General features: G+C 50.0%; 2 protein-coding genes across 2 annotated transcripts in view; both read left to right on the top strand.

Moving 5' to 3' along the window:
* The first annotated feature begins 254 nt into the window (after positions 1–254).
* Positions 255–3114, top strand: cUnh6orf120 (chromosome Un C6orf120 homolog). The gene is made up of 2 exons (XM_083690568.1): positions 255–356; positions 1421–3114. The coding sequence occupies exon 2, from the start codon at positions 1513–1515 to the stop codon at positions 2089–2091; it is 579 nt and encodes a 192-aa protein (XP_083546694.1). The 5' UTR covers positions 255–356; positions 1421–1512; the 3' UTR covers positions 2092–3114.
* Positions 3115–3578: 464 nt separating this feature from the next.
* wipf2a (WAS/WASL interacting protein family, member 2a) overlaps positions 3579–12216 on the top strand; it is a 13226-nt gene continuing 4588 nt past the window's right edge. The window contains exons 1-7 of the mRNA XM_083690261.1: positions 3579–3721; positions 3855–3989; positions 6439–6588; positions 7211–7340; positions 7517–7687; positions 8235–8918; positions 10462–10737. Of these exons, the coding sequence (XP_083546387.1) occupies positions 6526–6588; positions 7211–7340; positions 7517–7687; positions 8235–8918; positions 10462–10737 (1324 nt within the window). The 5' untranslated portion in view covers positions 3579–3721; positions 3855–3989; positions 6439–6525. The remainder of the gene's footprint in view (positions 3722–3854; positions 3990–6438; positions 6589–7210; positions 7341–7516; positions 7688–8234; positions 8919–10461; positions 10738–12216) is intronic.

The following is a 12216-nucleotide window of genomic DNA, read 5'->3' as shown; positions in this document are numbered from 1 at the left end:
GTCAGGATGGCATCATCACTGCCTCTTTCATATCGGTTCCTATAAACAATTTTAATTCGTGAGAGGATGTGATTTGTTTCGGTTCAGTGTTACCTCTTCGGCTCATTTCGGTCGTTTGTGTTTGGTCCTGTCCTCCTCTCCCTGGACGGTAGGTGGCGGTAGGGTATCTATGGTTGTGTGAGATTCCCAGGAAAAGGAAAGAAGTGAACTTTACACTGCGGTGTGGGCTCCCTCCCTCCCTCCCTCCCTCCCTCTCTCTCTCTCTCTCTCTCTCTGTCTCTCTCTGTCTCTCTCCCCGGCTAAATGCTGCTAAAACAATAACCATTAGCTAAATCTGTACCAGGAGCAATGTGCGGGTGAGTAGCTGATGATCTTGACCATCGTAATGCGTTGAAGAAATGAAAGAAACGTGTAGGACAAATCAGGAGATCTTCGTATGACAGAAAATACTGCCTCGTTTCATCACACGAAAGTTGCTTAGCAATCCTGCTAGCTAGCTAGATTAGCTAGCAACCTGCTAGCAAGCCAATTGTGCTGACTGATAACTGATGTTTTGCCATTATCGTGTGAACTGTATCAGACTGATCAGTCGGTATTTATCTTCTTTTCTTTTCTTTTTTTCATAGACTGGTTTGCTACCGGGGCAATGTTTATTTATTTATTTATTTCACACGTTTTATTTCGCCGTTTTGTCTTGCGTCTGTCAGTTGTAAAGGGAGCTGTCAGCTGTCATTAGCGGGAGCGGTGGCTTCTGTTTTGGGTCCATGCGTTGTCGCACAGCGGGGTTACGGCAGTATAAACTAACTAATGCGATCATCTGTTTAGCTACGGCAGCTATAGGCTGCAGGTCAGCGGCTACTGCAAGACAGCCAACTAATTCATGGGTCAATCGATGGCCCGATGTGCCGAGCATGAGGGGGTGGGCGTAACGCTTACACGCCGGGGAATCTTTCGCTATGACAGAGACTGCATTTTTTAATTTGATAAATGATTGCCACAAGGTTGCAGAGGTCACGTCTAATATTGAGACTACCGGTAGCATGCTAAACGTATTTATAGGATTGCGAGGACCTTGACCAGGGCTTTTAGCCAGCGCCATGCAGTTTGTGGTGTCACTTTTCGCATCACTGTACTACCATCACGCTGATTCACTCAATGAGTTATGATCACAACATCCCATAATAGACATGAGGCTATGATATGACTTGGGCTGAAGTCACAAAGCTCCCTGCACGTTTACACTGTGTACACAATCACTGTACACTGTATTTAATCTCTCTCTTTCTCTGCTCCTCCTCCCTCTTACTTGAATGCTTGTTGTCAGTTATGACAAGAGTCTCACCAGCCAGCTTTTTATATTGTGAGAGGCATTTCTGTTTTTGATCTTTATATTTTGATCTCTCCCTCTCTCTCCCTCCAGGTTATCAACAGACGGCAGAAGGAGGGTGCCCTCCTGCCGGTGACTGCCTGCCTGACAGCCTGACTGAGACCCTCCATCTCCATCTCTCCACCATGGTGCCCCTGTACTGCAGCCTCCTGGGGGCCGCCCTCCTCCTCTCCCAGGCCGGGGGCTCCTGGGGGTTCCTCCACCCCACGGAGGAGGACATCGTCCCTGAAGACTGGGTCCTCCTCCACGTGGTCCAGGGCCACATCGGCGCCGGCAACTACAGCTACCTGCGGCTCAACCATGACGGGAGGATCATACTGAACATGCGCAGCCTCAAGGGCGACGCGGACCTCTACGTGTCGGACAAGACGCTGCGGCCCAGCTTCGACACCTACAAGCTGCAGTCGGTCACATGCGGGCAGGACGTGGTGGTGGTCCCCGGGGACTTTGTGAGGCCCGTGGGCATCGGGATCTACGGCCACCCCTCGCACAAGGAGAGTGAGTTTGAGATGAGGGTGTTTTACGATCAGACTGCCCCACAGCAGGACCCCTTCCTCGGGAAGAGCTCGTACCCGTCGGAGGACGCCCGCACCCAGCAGAGACACAGCCAGGCGCAGGAGGAGGAGGAGTTTCAGGAGGAGGAGTCTATCTTCTGGACTATCCTGATCGGGATTCTGAAGATCATACTTGAAATTCTGTTCTAGAGTGTGAAATTATGTTCTAGAGTACGAATTTCTGTTCTAGAATACGAAATTCTGTTCTAGAATACAAAGTCGTCTTCTAGAAGGCACAACTGCTGCCATAATAGAGGGAATGCTCATGCACTTAGAATGAGGACAATAGTGGTGGCGCAGTGGGTGTGTAGTCGTAGGACTAAGTCTGGCCTCAGTGCTTCTAAACATTGCACTGAAACGAATGAACCTTGGTGGGGGGTCAAGAGGCGCAAACTGAAGGGAATATTTTTTTGGGAATGAAACGTATTTTCATAATTCGATTGATTTGATCGATCATCTTTGATTAATGAACAACAAAGGCAATTCCTCATTACGTTGCTTGTCAATCAAACCTCTGCAATTACAATTGGCCGAGGCTTACCTCTCTTCTGTGAAATGATTGAATCAAACCACTAGTCTTAATGTTGCATTATCTACATCAGTTATGTCCCCTGTCTATATCAGGGGATGTAGGGCCTTGTTCCAATAATAATCAGACGCACCCTTCCATCCTTTCTCCCTTCCTTGAAGTAATCATTGGATCTAACGTGATTGGACAGGTCCAAGCAACCTTTCTACTGCTTTGCTTTCACCAATCGAGTCACGTTATACCACTGATATCTCCAAAGAAGGAAGGGTGTGTTTTGAGTATTCAAACAGGGCTTGGGTCTTATGGTGGCTGAGCAGATACAAAGGCCTAGCATTGAATGCATAACCAGCATGGTACGGTACAGCTCAGCTCAGATCGGTTAAGCACTGTATTGTGGTGAGGGTATAAATGTTTGACACTTGAAAATATTTACTCCTGTTTTTGACGAAGAAGACCCGTGTCTAAACCTGTTCCCTTGGTCTGAATTATGCAAAAACAAATGTATTCTAACGTACCGGTGAGCAGAAACGTTCAACAACAGTGCCTTTTGATCAGTCATTTCTGGGGTGAATGACGGGCAATGCAACATCTCATGCGATTAAGTCACTTTTGTAAGATTTTCAAATAAAGATAAATGAATTATCTTTGCTCAAATGCGTCATTCTCATTGATGTCTGTTTTAGCTTCTTCATCATCGTCATCACCTGCTGTCTGGGACATACAGTAGTGTTGGGGTGTGTGCTTACGCTAATGCAGTGTTTTCACACTCTGTCACGCCAGCGGTCTATTTGAGTTTGTTTATCACTTGTAATGACAGAATAATGCTTTCCAGTAAACATATTTGAAATGCAAGACTTGGACAGGGAGGTATGCCAGTATGTGTCTCTGTGTGTGTCTCTCTCTCACATTCACATTCACAGGACAGGGGTGGTCTCCTTATGAGTTGCTTCAGATTTCATTCCATGGAGGTCGCTGTTTCCCACCAGAGATGAGATGTTGGGTGAAGTCTCCCTCCTGGCGGTGATCCGGTTACCTGCCTCCATTTTGTGTCGGACGGCCCATTTCCGGGATTCCGAGAAGCGACCGATAAACGGTGCGGGCGAGAGTCTCGCTGCTTCGCTCGCAGGTCAAGAGACGTGGGCAGAATAGAAAGAACCTGAAATAAATAGCCGATATAGTTTGGGGGATGCGTGTCATTTGAACGCTGTATTATTTTAGCACCTGTATCGGACTTGTTTACATCCTTTGGAGGTGAGCTAGTTTGCACTGAGCCGATCGTCCCGCTGACAGCTGGCGAAACAGTAAACAGTAACTTAGCCTGCTAGCTGCTAGAGCTAACTTTAGGGTACAAGGCAAGCTAATGCCCCCTGTTTTTGTGTCCTAGATTACCTTCTGTTTTTTACGAGCTAGCCAGTTGGAGGGACGCCTACTGCCGGGGATTGTCATCAAACTTTGCCACAACTGCAGTTTCCATTCATGTTGTTGAAGACAGTCAAGACTCGCAGTTCTTCGAGACAGGGTAAGTCAACCACACCGAGCTGCCAAACCCTCCCTGTCAGTGGAACAACACAACACCGAGCCCGCCGCCGAATGTCCCGACACCAGAGGCTGCGTAAACTCACCTGGTTAGTGTGAGGTTATATAAGTTAAACGAAGAGCAAATACACCATTTCCTAACTTTAATCTGCTTGCTAGCCGCCCGTTAGCTACGTGTTTGTGGGCTTCATTCAGTTCAGATTGTGCACAGACTCCATAACAAGATCCGGATTGGGAATTTTCAAAACTTGCCAGCATTGTCTGGAGAGATCAGATCTGTGCACGGAGCCTGCCTGGCTGGCTAAAGCCGTTCAATAATGCACACAGGACACTTATTTTCTGCTGCTGTGTCCACCTACCAACCACCCAGATAGTCTTGTTGATTGGGTTGCTGGTGTTTTGATCAGAAATGACAGCAATTAGACAAGACAGCTGTCAAACTGTAGTTGAGTTTTAATCTGTTTTCAATCTGTTCTCTCAGTAGGCCCCCAAAGCTGTGCTGACATCATAGGCCCTTTACCCCCCCCCCTTATTTCCTTGTCCACAAAAGCAGACAACTTCCTCATTGCCTGGGCCTGGGCCTCACTTGGCTGAGTAAAGCAGAGCTGTATTGGTTTACACGTCTCCTATAAGTCTGTCACAAGACCATACCCGTAGGAATATCGCTCCCATTCATTGGCTGTTCTCCAAGTAGGTCAATGTCCACCTGATGGTAAACAAGGTAGACCGTTTTTTAAAAAAAAAAAAAAATTTTACAGCATTTATGGTTTCTCGGATGTTGAGCCTGAGAGAGAGATCACTCTGAATATTATAGGGGGCGAGATATGGTGCAGGCAGGCAGGCAGACAGCCAGCAATGATGATAACATTGAAACAATACAAGGAAAAGTGTCATGGACGTTCATGTCAAAGTGTTGCACACACACACACACACAATAGTGCCAGGTGTCTAACTCTTTCACACAAGGTGATTGGTCATTAAGACATTGATACAGATTGTTGACACCAACTGTCACAAGTCATTCACAGGGAACCCTACCTTGTCAATGAACCGGGATGGAAAGGGTGTGTGTGTGTGTGTGTGTGTGTGTGTGTGTGTGTGTGTGTGTGTTCGGGGGGGGGGGGGGGCGGAGGACAGAGACAGACAGAGAGATAAATGGTGTGTTATTTCTGATCTTCGTTCCACTCTCGGTTTCTGCTCTGGTGGCCGCGGCTTCACAGCGCCGGGCATTTCCGCTGCTTGTCGCCACACTGGCAGGCTTGCTCAGTGACATTCCATTTGTTCCGTCTCCGTGAAAACCTGTTCAAACACTCACACAGGCAGTGGAATGGTGTAGGGCTGAGGAAGGGACGGACGAACGGAGGGAGGGAGGGAGGGAGGGAGGGAGGGTGGGGTTTTAAGCTCGCTCAACATGCTGTATCAGGTCTATGTATCAACAGTGAATGAGCTCCACCATTGAGCGAGTGAGTGAACAGGTTTGTCTGAGTGACTCGCCTAAATGGACCTCGAATTGCGGGATAGTTGTGCTTTGGTGGGGCCTGGTTGGTCCAGATTTGGGTTTGCTATGAGGCAACTCCTGTTACTGTTGTCATAATGACATGTGTGTTAGTCATGCTAAACAGCAGAAGAAGTGTTGGCCAATAGCACCAACAGATCTGGGCTGGGGCGACCAGCTTATATCAGGAGATACTGTCTTTGAATGGGATGTCCAACTTAACCTTGGCTGACCTGAGTTCAGCACATGGCAGCAGTGTGTGTTTAGACACTGCAGGGATGTTAGCTTTAACACAGACTGGGGTTCAGTTCATGTGGTGCTTGTTTTTACCCTGTTACAGTGCCAGTCAAAAGTATGGACACACCTTCTCATTCAATGGTTTTTCGAAACTATGAAGGAACACATATGGAATTATGTAGTAAACAAAAAAGTGTTAAACAAACCAGAATATGTTTTATATTTTAGATTCTTCAAAGTAGCCACCTTTTGCTTTGATGGCAGCTTTACACACTCTTGGCAAGGTGTGTCCAAACTTTTGACTGGTACTGTATATTGAAGGTAGACTCTGGGATATGATGTCACACCCGTGAAAACAGAGATATTGTAGCGAACAAGAGCATCCACTCCTTTCACTGCCCTCCACCCTGCCCACCGCATTCACCTCTACAGTGTCATCTTTTCCTCTCTTGTCGAAAATGGTCTTTGGTTTGGATTTAGATTTTTAACGTTGGATTTTCGCTCTGTCGCAACACGCTCTTCCCTCGACAAGCTCTTCCCTCGACAAGCTCTTCTCTCGACAAGCTCTTCTCTCGACAAGCTCTTCTGTCTCTGGCAGCGTCGCCACGCTCGTGTCGGTATGGCGCCATATCCCAGAGTCGACCTTTAACCCTACTAACTAACCTGTGCCCCCCCCCCCCCCCCCCCTCATGTTTTGCAGGTGTCAGCGTGTGCCCGGAGCTGAGACGGTGAAGTAGCCCCCCCCCCTGCCCCCGTCACCCCCCCAGGGTGCCCACAGAGGGACAGGATGCCCATTCCTCCCCCTCCCCCTCCGCCCCCCGGACCCCCTCCCCCCCCCACCTTCAGCCAAGTAGGTCCAGCTCTTCTATAATCCGCCTATTCAATACAACCGTTACAACAAGCCCTCTCTGGTGTTTCTACAGCCATTATTATGCTATAACATGTTTATAAATGATTTAAAAGACCGGTGTGGTTTATAGAGAGTGAGACATATTTATATATCACATTTTGCCATGCATCGATCGGGAGGGTGAGTTAAACACTCCTCACTCCCTCAATTGTACCGTGTGATCAGACTGGGTAGTTTAGTTACACCAGAGACTGTTGTCACTAAATATGTAATGGCTAAAGATGTCGAAAATATGTAAACATTTACAGAGGCTTTGGTTACACCATAAACATGAGGAATTACAATCTGGCCTGTCTGTTACAGGCTGTTTTTAACTGTTCCCTTGGCATTGGTGAGCTTGCTAACACGATAGCATCCATTGTGTATATATATCTATGCCATTTAGCTGACACTTTTATCCAAAGCGACTTACATTGCAGTGGGTGTATACATTTCAGTATATATGGTCCCAGCAGGAATCGAACCCACAACCTAACCCACAACCAGCTGAGCCACAGAGAGCCATGTTGTTGGCACTGTGGAGCTTTGTTTGACGTGGCAGTGTGTTCACCCCTCCTCTCAGGCCAACACCGCCCCACCAAAGCTGACGTCCAATGAGGCCAAGGGGAGAGGAGCGCTGCTCACTGACATCCACAAAGGGGCCAGGCTGAAGAAGGTCGCCGTCAACGACAGAAGTGCACCTGTCATAGAGAGTGAGTCTCTCTCACACACACACACACACACACACACACACACACACACTTTCTCTCTCTCTGCAATATTCATAGAATACACAACCCACTGTCAACACGTCCTCTGTGTTAAGTTAACGTTAACCATCAGCAGTGTGATAACAACAACATCTGTTCCTTTGCTCCTTCAAACGCAGAAGGAGGAGGAGGTGGTGGTGGAGGTGGTGGTGGTGGAGGTGGTGGTGGAGGAGGAGGTGGAGGAGGTGGAGGTGGAGGAGGAGGAGGGTTCGGGTCAGGGTCAGGGTCAGGAGGACCAATGCTGGGAGGTCTGTTCCAGGGAGGTGTGCCAAAACTACGGCCTGTTGGAGGTGAGAGCTGAGCTGCTGCTGTCAGATACACCTCACTGTTACACCTGTTACACCTGTTACACCTCACTGTTACACCTGTTACACCTCACTGTTACACCTGTTACACCTGTTACACCTCACTGTTACACCTCACTGTTATACCTGTTACACCTCACTGTTACACCTCACTGATACACCTCACTGTTACACCTGTTACACCTCACTGTTACACCTGTTACACCTGTTACACCTCACTGTTACACATTATTTTATAAGTATATTTGCACATACAGGAAATGGACTTGGTGAGGTTGGTGCATGGACATAAAGAACATGAAGTTTAGCCCTTCGTGAAGTTTGATAAGCCCCTAAGAATGGACATTTAGAAGTTAATCATTAAGGTCAAAATGATTTAGTGTGTGTGTAGAGTGTGTGTGTTTGTATGTATGTGTATAGAGTGTGTGTGTGTGTGTGTGTGTGTGTGTGTGTGTGTGTGTGTGTGTGTGTGTGTGTGTGTGTGTGTGTGTGTGTGTATAGTGTGCTAAAGTCTGTTTCTCTCTCCCTCCAGACAGCACAGTTGGCAGGTCAGCCCTGCGACCCCCAGGGTCCAGACCTGCAGCCCCCCGGCCCCCCATGGGCCGCTCTTCCTCCCCCTCCCCGGGAGACAAGCCCTCCCCCCCGGAGCACCAGCGCTCCCACCGCCCCTCCCTCCCCGACATCACCCGCCCCCCCAGCGCCGCCAGCTCCGCCTCCTCCCACTCCTCCACAGGCGGAGGCATGAAGCACAGCACCTCCGCCCCCCCCCCTCCCCCGCCGTTCAACCGGGGGAACCGCAACAACGCCCCACCCAACCCCAACCAGAAAGCCTCCCACACCTCGTCACACAGCCGGGAGAAGCCCCTCCCACCGACCCCCCACAGAGGCCCGGCCCTGCCCAGTTCCGGCCCCCCTCCCTCGATGAGACCGCCCCCTTCCTCCACGCGGCCGCCCACCGGGGGGTCCTCGGCCCCCCCTCCTCCCCCGCCATACAGGCACCCGTCTGGGTCAGGGGGAGTCTCCAACGGCCCCTCCCATGGAGACGGAGCTCCAGAGCTTCCCCAGAGGCACAACTCCCTGCATAAGAAGCACTCTTCTGGGAACAGCCACGGGCGGACTGCCGCCCCCCCACCACCCCCCTCGCCGTCTCCACAGCCCCAGCCAGCAGGGGGGAGACCCCCACCACCAGCCAGGGATCCCCCTGGACGCAGAGCAGGTATGGAAGCATTGTGGTGATTTCCCCCTTCATTGTATGTTGAGTGTTCAAATCCTTCTGATCTGTGGAAAGTCATATCAAGGACTATTTTGCTCAGTCAAGTCATATCAAGGACTATTTTGCCCATAGTCAGGCCTCCTACACCTCCTACACCTCCTACACCTCTTGACAATCTGATCTGAATAGAAATTATGTTGTTAGGCGAAACCTCAACCTGACCCTCTGAAAGGCTAGATTAAATCCCTCCCATTTTACACCAGTGGAGGCTGGCGGAGGTAGAAATCGGAGGACACTTATGTGTTTGATACCATTCCTCATTTCACTCCATGCATTACAATGAGCCTGTCCTCCGATTTCAACCTCCACCAGCCTCCCCTGTATTACCCCCCCTGCCAAATCCTCACAGCGTGTGGCTTGGCTGGTGGAACGCTTGGGTTGTATTCCAGAAATGTATGTACTCAGTGTCCTGTAAGTCGCTCTGGATAAAAGCGTGTGCTAAATGGCTTATATTGTATAAGCAGTACCTGGGCCCGGGGGGGGTTAGGGGTCAGCAGGGGCCGGTTTGGAACAGCCTATTTGAATCCAGAGAGCCAATGTCAAACAGGAAAGCACTTGTTTGCTGGGGCCATATACTCTGTTGTGATTGGCTGGCCGAGGGCTTCGCCACGAGGACTTCTGGTTCATCTGCATTCCACTAGCCCTCTGGAATATTCCGGAATTCCTCCCTCCCGCTGTCTCTCTTTCTCTCTTTCATTCATTCACTCACTCACTCATTCCCTCTTTACATTAGCTTACACAGTATATCTGCCCCTCTCCCTCTCTCTCTCTCTCTCCCTCTCTCTCTCCCTCTCTCTCTCTCCCTCTCTCTCCCTCTCTCTCCCTCTCTCTCTCTCCCTCTCTCCCTCTCTCTCTCCCTCTCTCTCTCTCTCTCTCCCTCTCTCTCTCCCTCTCTCTCTCTCTCTCTCTTTCTCTCTCTCCCTCTCTCCTCTCTCTCTCTCTCTCTCCCTCCCCCTCCAGTATCTCCTAGGCTCTCTCTGGTATCTAAGGACACAGTGAACAGGAGAATCTAACTCTGTTGACTCTGCATGTTAAGCAGGTCTCTGGACAGCAGCAGGAGCTGTGAGTGTAGAGAATCTGTCCCTGATGACCTCATCATCGTAGTCAGAACTCGTAAAGCTCAAACAGAACACACACTCACGCACACACGCACGCACACATACACACACTCACACACACACACGCACGCACACACACGCGCTTTGGTTCAGTTGACCACAGTAAGGTTTAGTGGTTTCACAGTAAATAGGACAACCATTGGTGTTGGGTTGTATCCATCTCCAGCCTCCTGATTGGTGTCTGTTTTTGTTTCTCGTGTGTGTGTGTGTGTGTGTGTGTGTGTGTGTGTGTGTGTGTGTGTGTGTCTGTGTGTGTGTCTGTGTGTGTGTCTGTGTGTGTGTCTGTGTCTGTGTCTGTGTCTGTGTCTGTGTCTGTGTCTGTGTGTGTGTGTGTGTGTGTGTGTGTGTGTGTGTGTCTGTGTGTGCAGCTCCCCAGGTGCCTCACCCCGGGTCTCGTAATGGCAGCCGTGACGCCCCCCCTCCCCCGCCCCCGTACCGGGTCCACAGCGCCGCCAGCCACACCACCTCCTCAGAGTCCCACAGCCGGGGGGGGAAGCCCCCTCCTCCCCCCTCTTCATCATCCTCCTCCTCCTCCTCTTCCTCCCGTACTCCTGCCGGACCTCCGCCTCCACCCCCACCCATCCGCAACGGGCACTCCTCCTCCTCCTCCTCTTCCTCCATCTCCTCCTCCAAGTCCATCATAGGTGAGTCAGCGACCCCCCTCCCTCCTCCACTCCACCCCTCCATCCCCTCCACTCCACCCCTCCATCCTCCACTCCACCCCTCCATCCTCCACTCCACACCTCCACCCCTCCATCCCCTCCACTCCACCCCTCCATCCTCCCTCCTCCACTCCACCCCTCCATCCCCTCCCCTCCACCCCTCCCTCCTCCCCTCCCCTCCACCCCTCCCTCTGTCGTCAACTCCCAGGCCTGGTCCTCAGGGTCCCCCCTGTGTCTGCTGGTGTTAGTGCAAGGCTGGTCTTGGTGTTTAAAGGCAGACTCAGTCATGTGACATGCATGCTTTGAGGCCCACGTTGGGATGAGCGATTGCCCGGATGCCACTTTTAAAGTTCAGTCAACCTACCTTCATGCTTATGTGACGACTGAAAGCTGGGCAGGTTAACTCATTCAGTGCCGAGGGTGAATGAAGTCGCCCCAATTTGTCAACATTCTAGAGTGCCAAAGGGTGACTTTGTTCACCAGAAATGCATAAATTATGCTGCTTCATTTTGTAGCCAATCAGAGTGTTGTTGCTAGGTAAACACCACATAGAACACTCGGCACTCTAGGTGGTGAGTGTTCCGGAATTCTTCGGCAGTTGGTGAGTTTTAAACGGTAGTTAAGAATAGTTAATGATTGTCGCCGTGACAACTGGGCAGGTTAAGAGGGTCAGACAGTTTTAGGGTTGTGGTGAAACAAACTAGGGATTAGAACAGGGGAGGCTGGTGGAGGTAGAAATCGGAGGACAGGCTCGTTGTCATGCATGGAATGGAATCAGGAATGGTATCGTGTGTGTGTGTGTGTGTGAGTGAGTGAGAGTGAGAGAGCCCGTCCTCCTGTTTCTACCTCCCCCAGCCTCCCCTGTTCTAATCCCTAGTTTGTTTCACCACAACCCTAAAACTGTCCCTCTGATCCCTCATTGTTTTGCGCACGATCAGCTTTTGTGTGTGCCGGGATTCAGTCTTCAGTCTAAAATAACCCCTGCAGTCAAATTACGCCTCTGAAATTCAAATGACCTCTCTTAGTTCCTCTACCAGTGTAACCTTTCCAGACATCGAGCGCTAGGAGAGTTCCTAGATAGATGGCCAGATTAGAGGCTGTTTCTAGGTAGACGATTGTTTTTTTCCCCCATCGTGGCTTAAAGAAATGGATATTCAAAGGGCATTGAAAGGTCAATGAAAGGTCAGCGTCTTCAAGCATGCAGCGCTTTGGTCTTGTTGGTATGCGTGAGATGGATGGCATGGAAATGATTTGATGTTGATGTTGAGTTTCTCTCTTTTCTATGACTGCAGCAGTGTGTCTGCCTTTATTTCCTGTGAGCGCAGTGCTGTTCATGTAGTTATTTTATACGGGGGGACGATGCATAAAAAGTGTTGCCATTTCTGACTGGTGAAACCAATATGTACGCAAATACCATCAAATGCAAGCTGAGGATCTCTACTTTAACCTCGTAGTGTGATG

The sequence above is a fragment of the Argentina silus genome, assembly GCF_951799395.1.
Source record: "Argentina silus genome assembly, chromosome: 18".
NCBI classification, from domain to species: domain Eukaryota; kingdom Metazoa; phylum Chordata; class Actinopteri; order Argentiniformes; family Argentinidae; genus Argentina; species Argentina silus.
The sequence above is the reverse complement of the archived record's forward strand: the minus strand, read 5'-3'. Positions and strand labels throughout refer to the sequence as shown.

What these genes read in the sequence shown, in the direction of transcription:
- cUnh6orf120 (XM_083690568.1), top strand. Translation starts at nt 1,513, where the DNA reads ATGGTGCCCCTGTACTGCAGCCTCCTGGGGGCCGCCCTCCTCCTCTCC.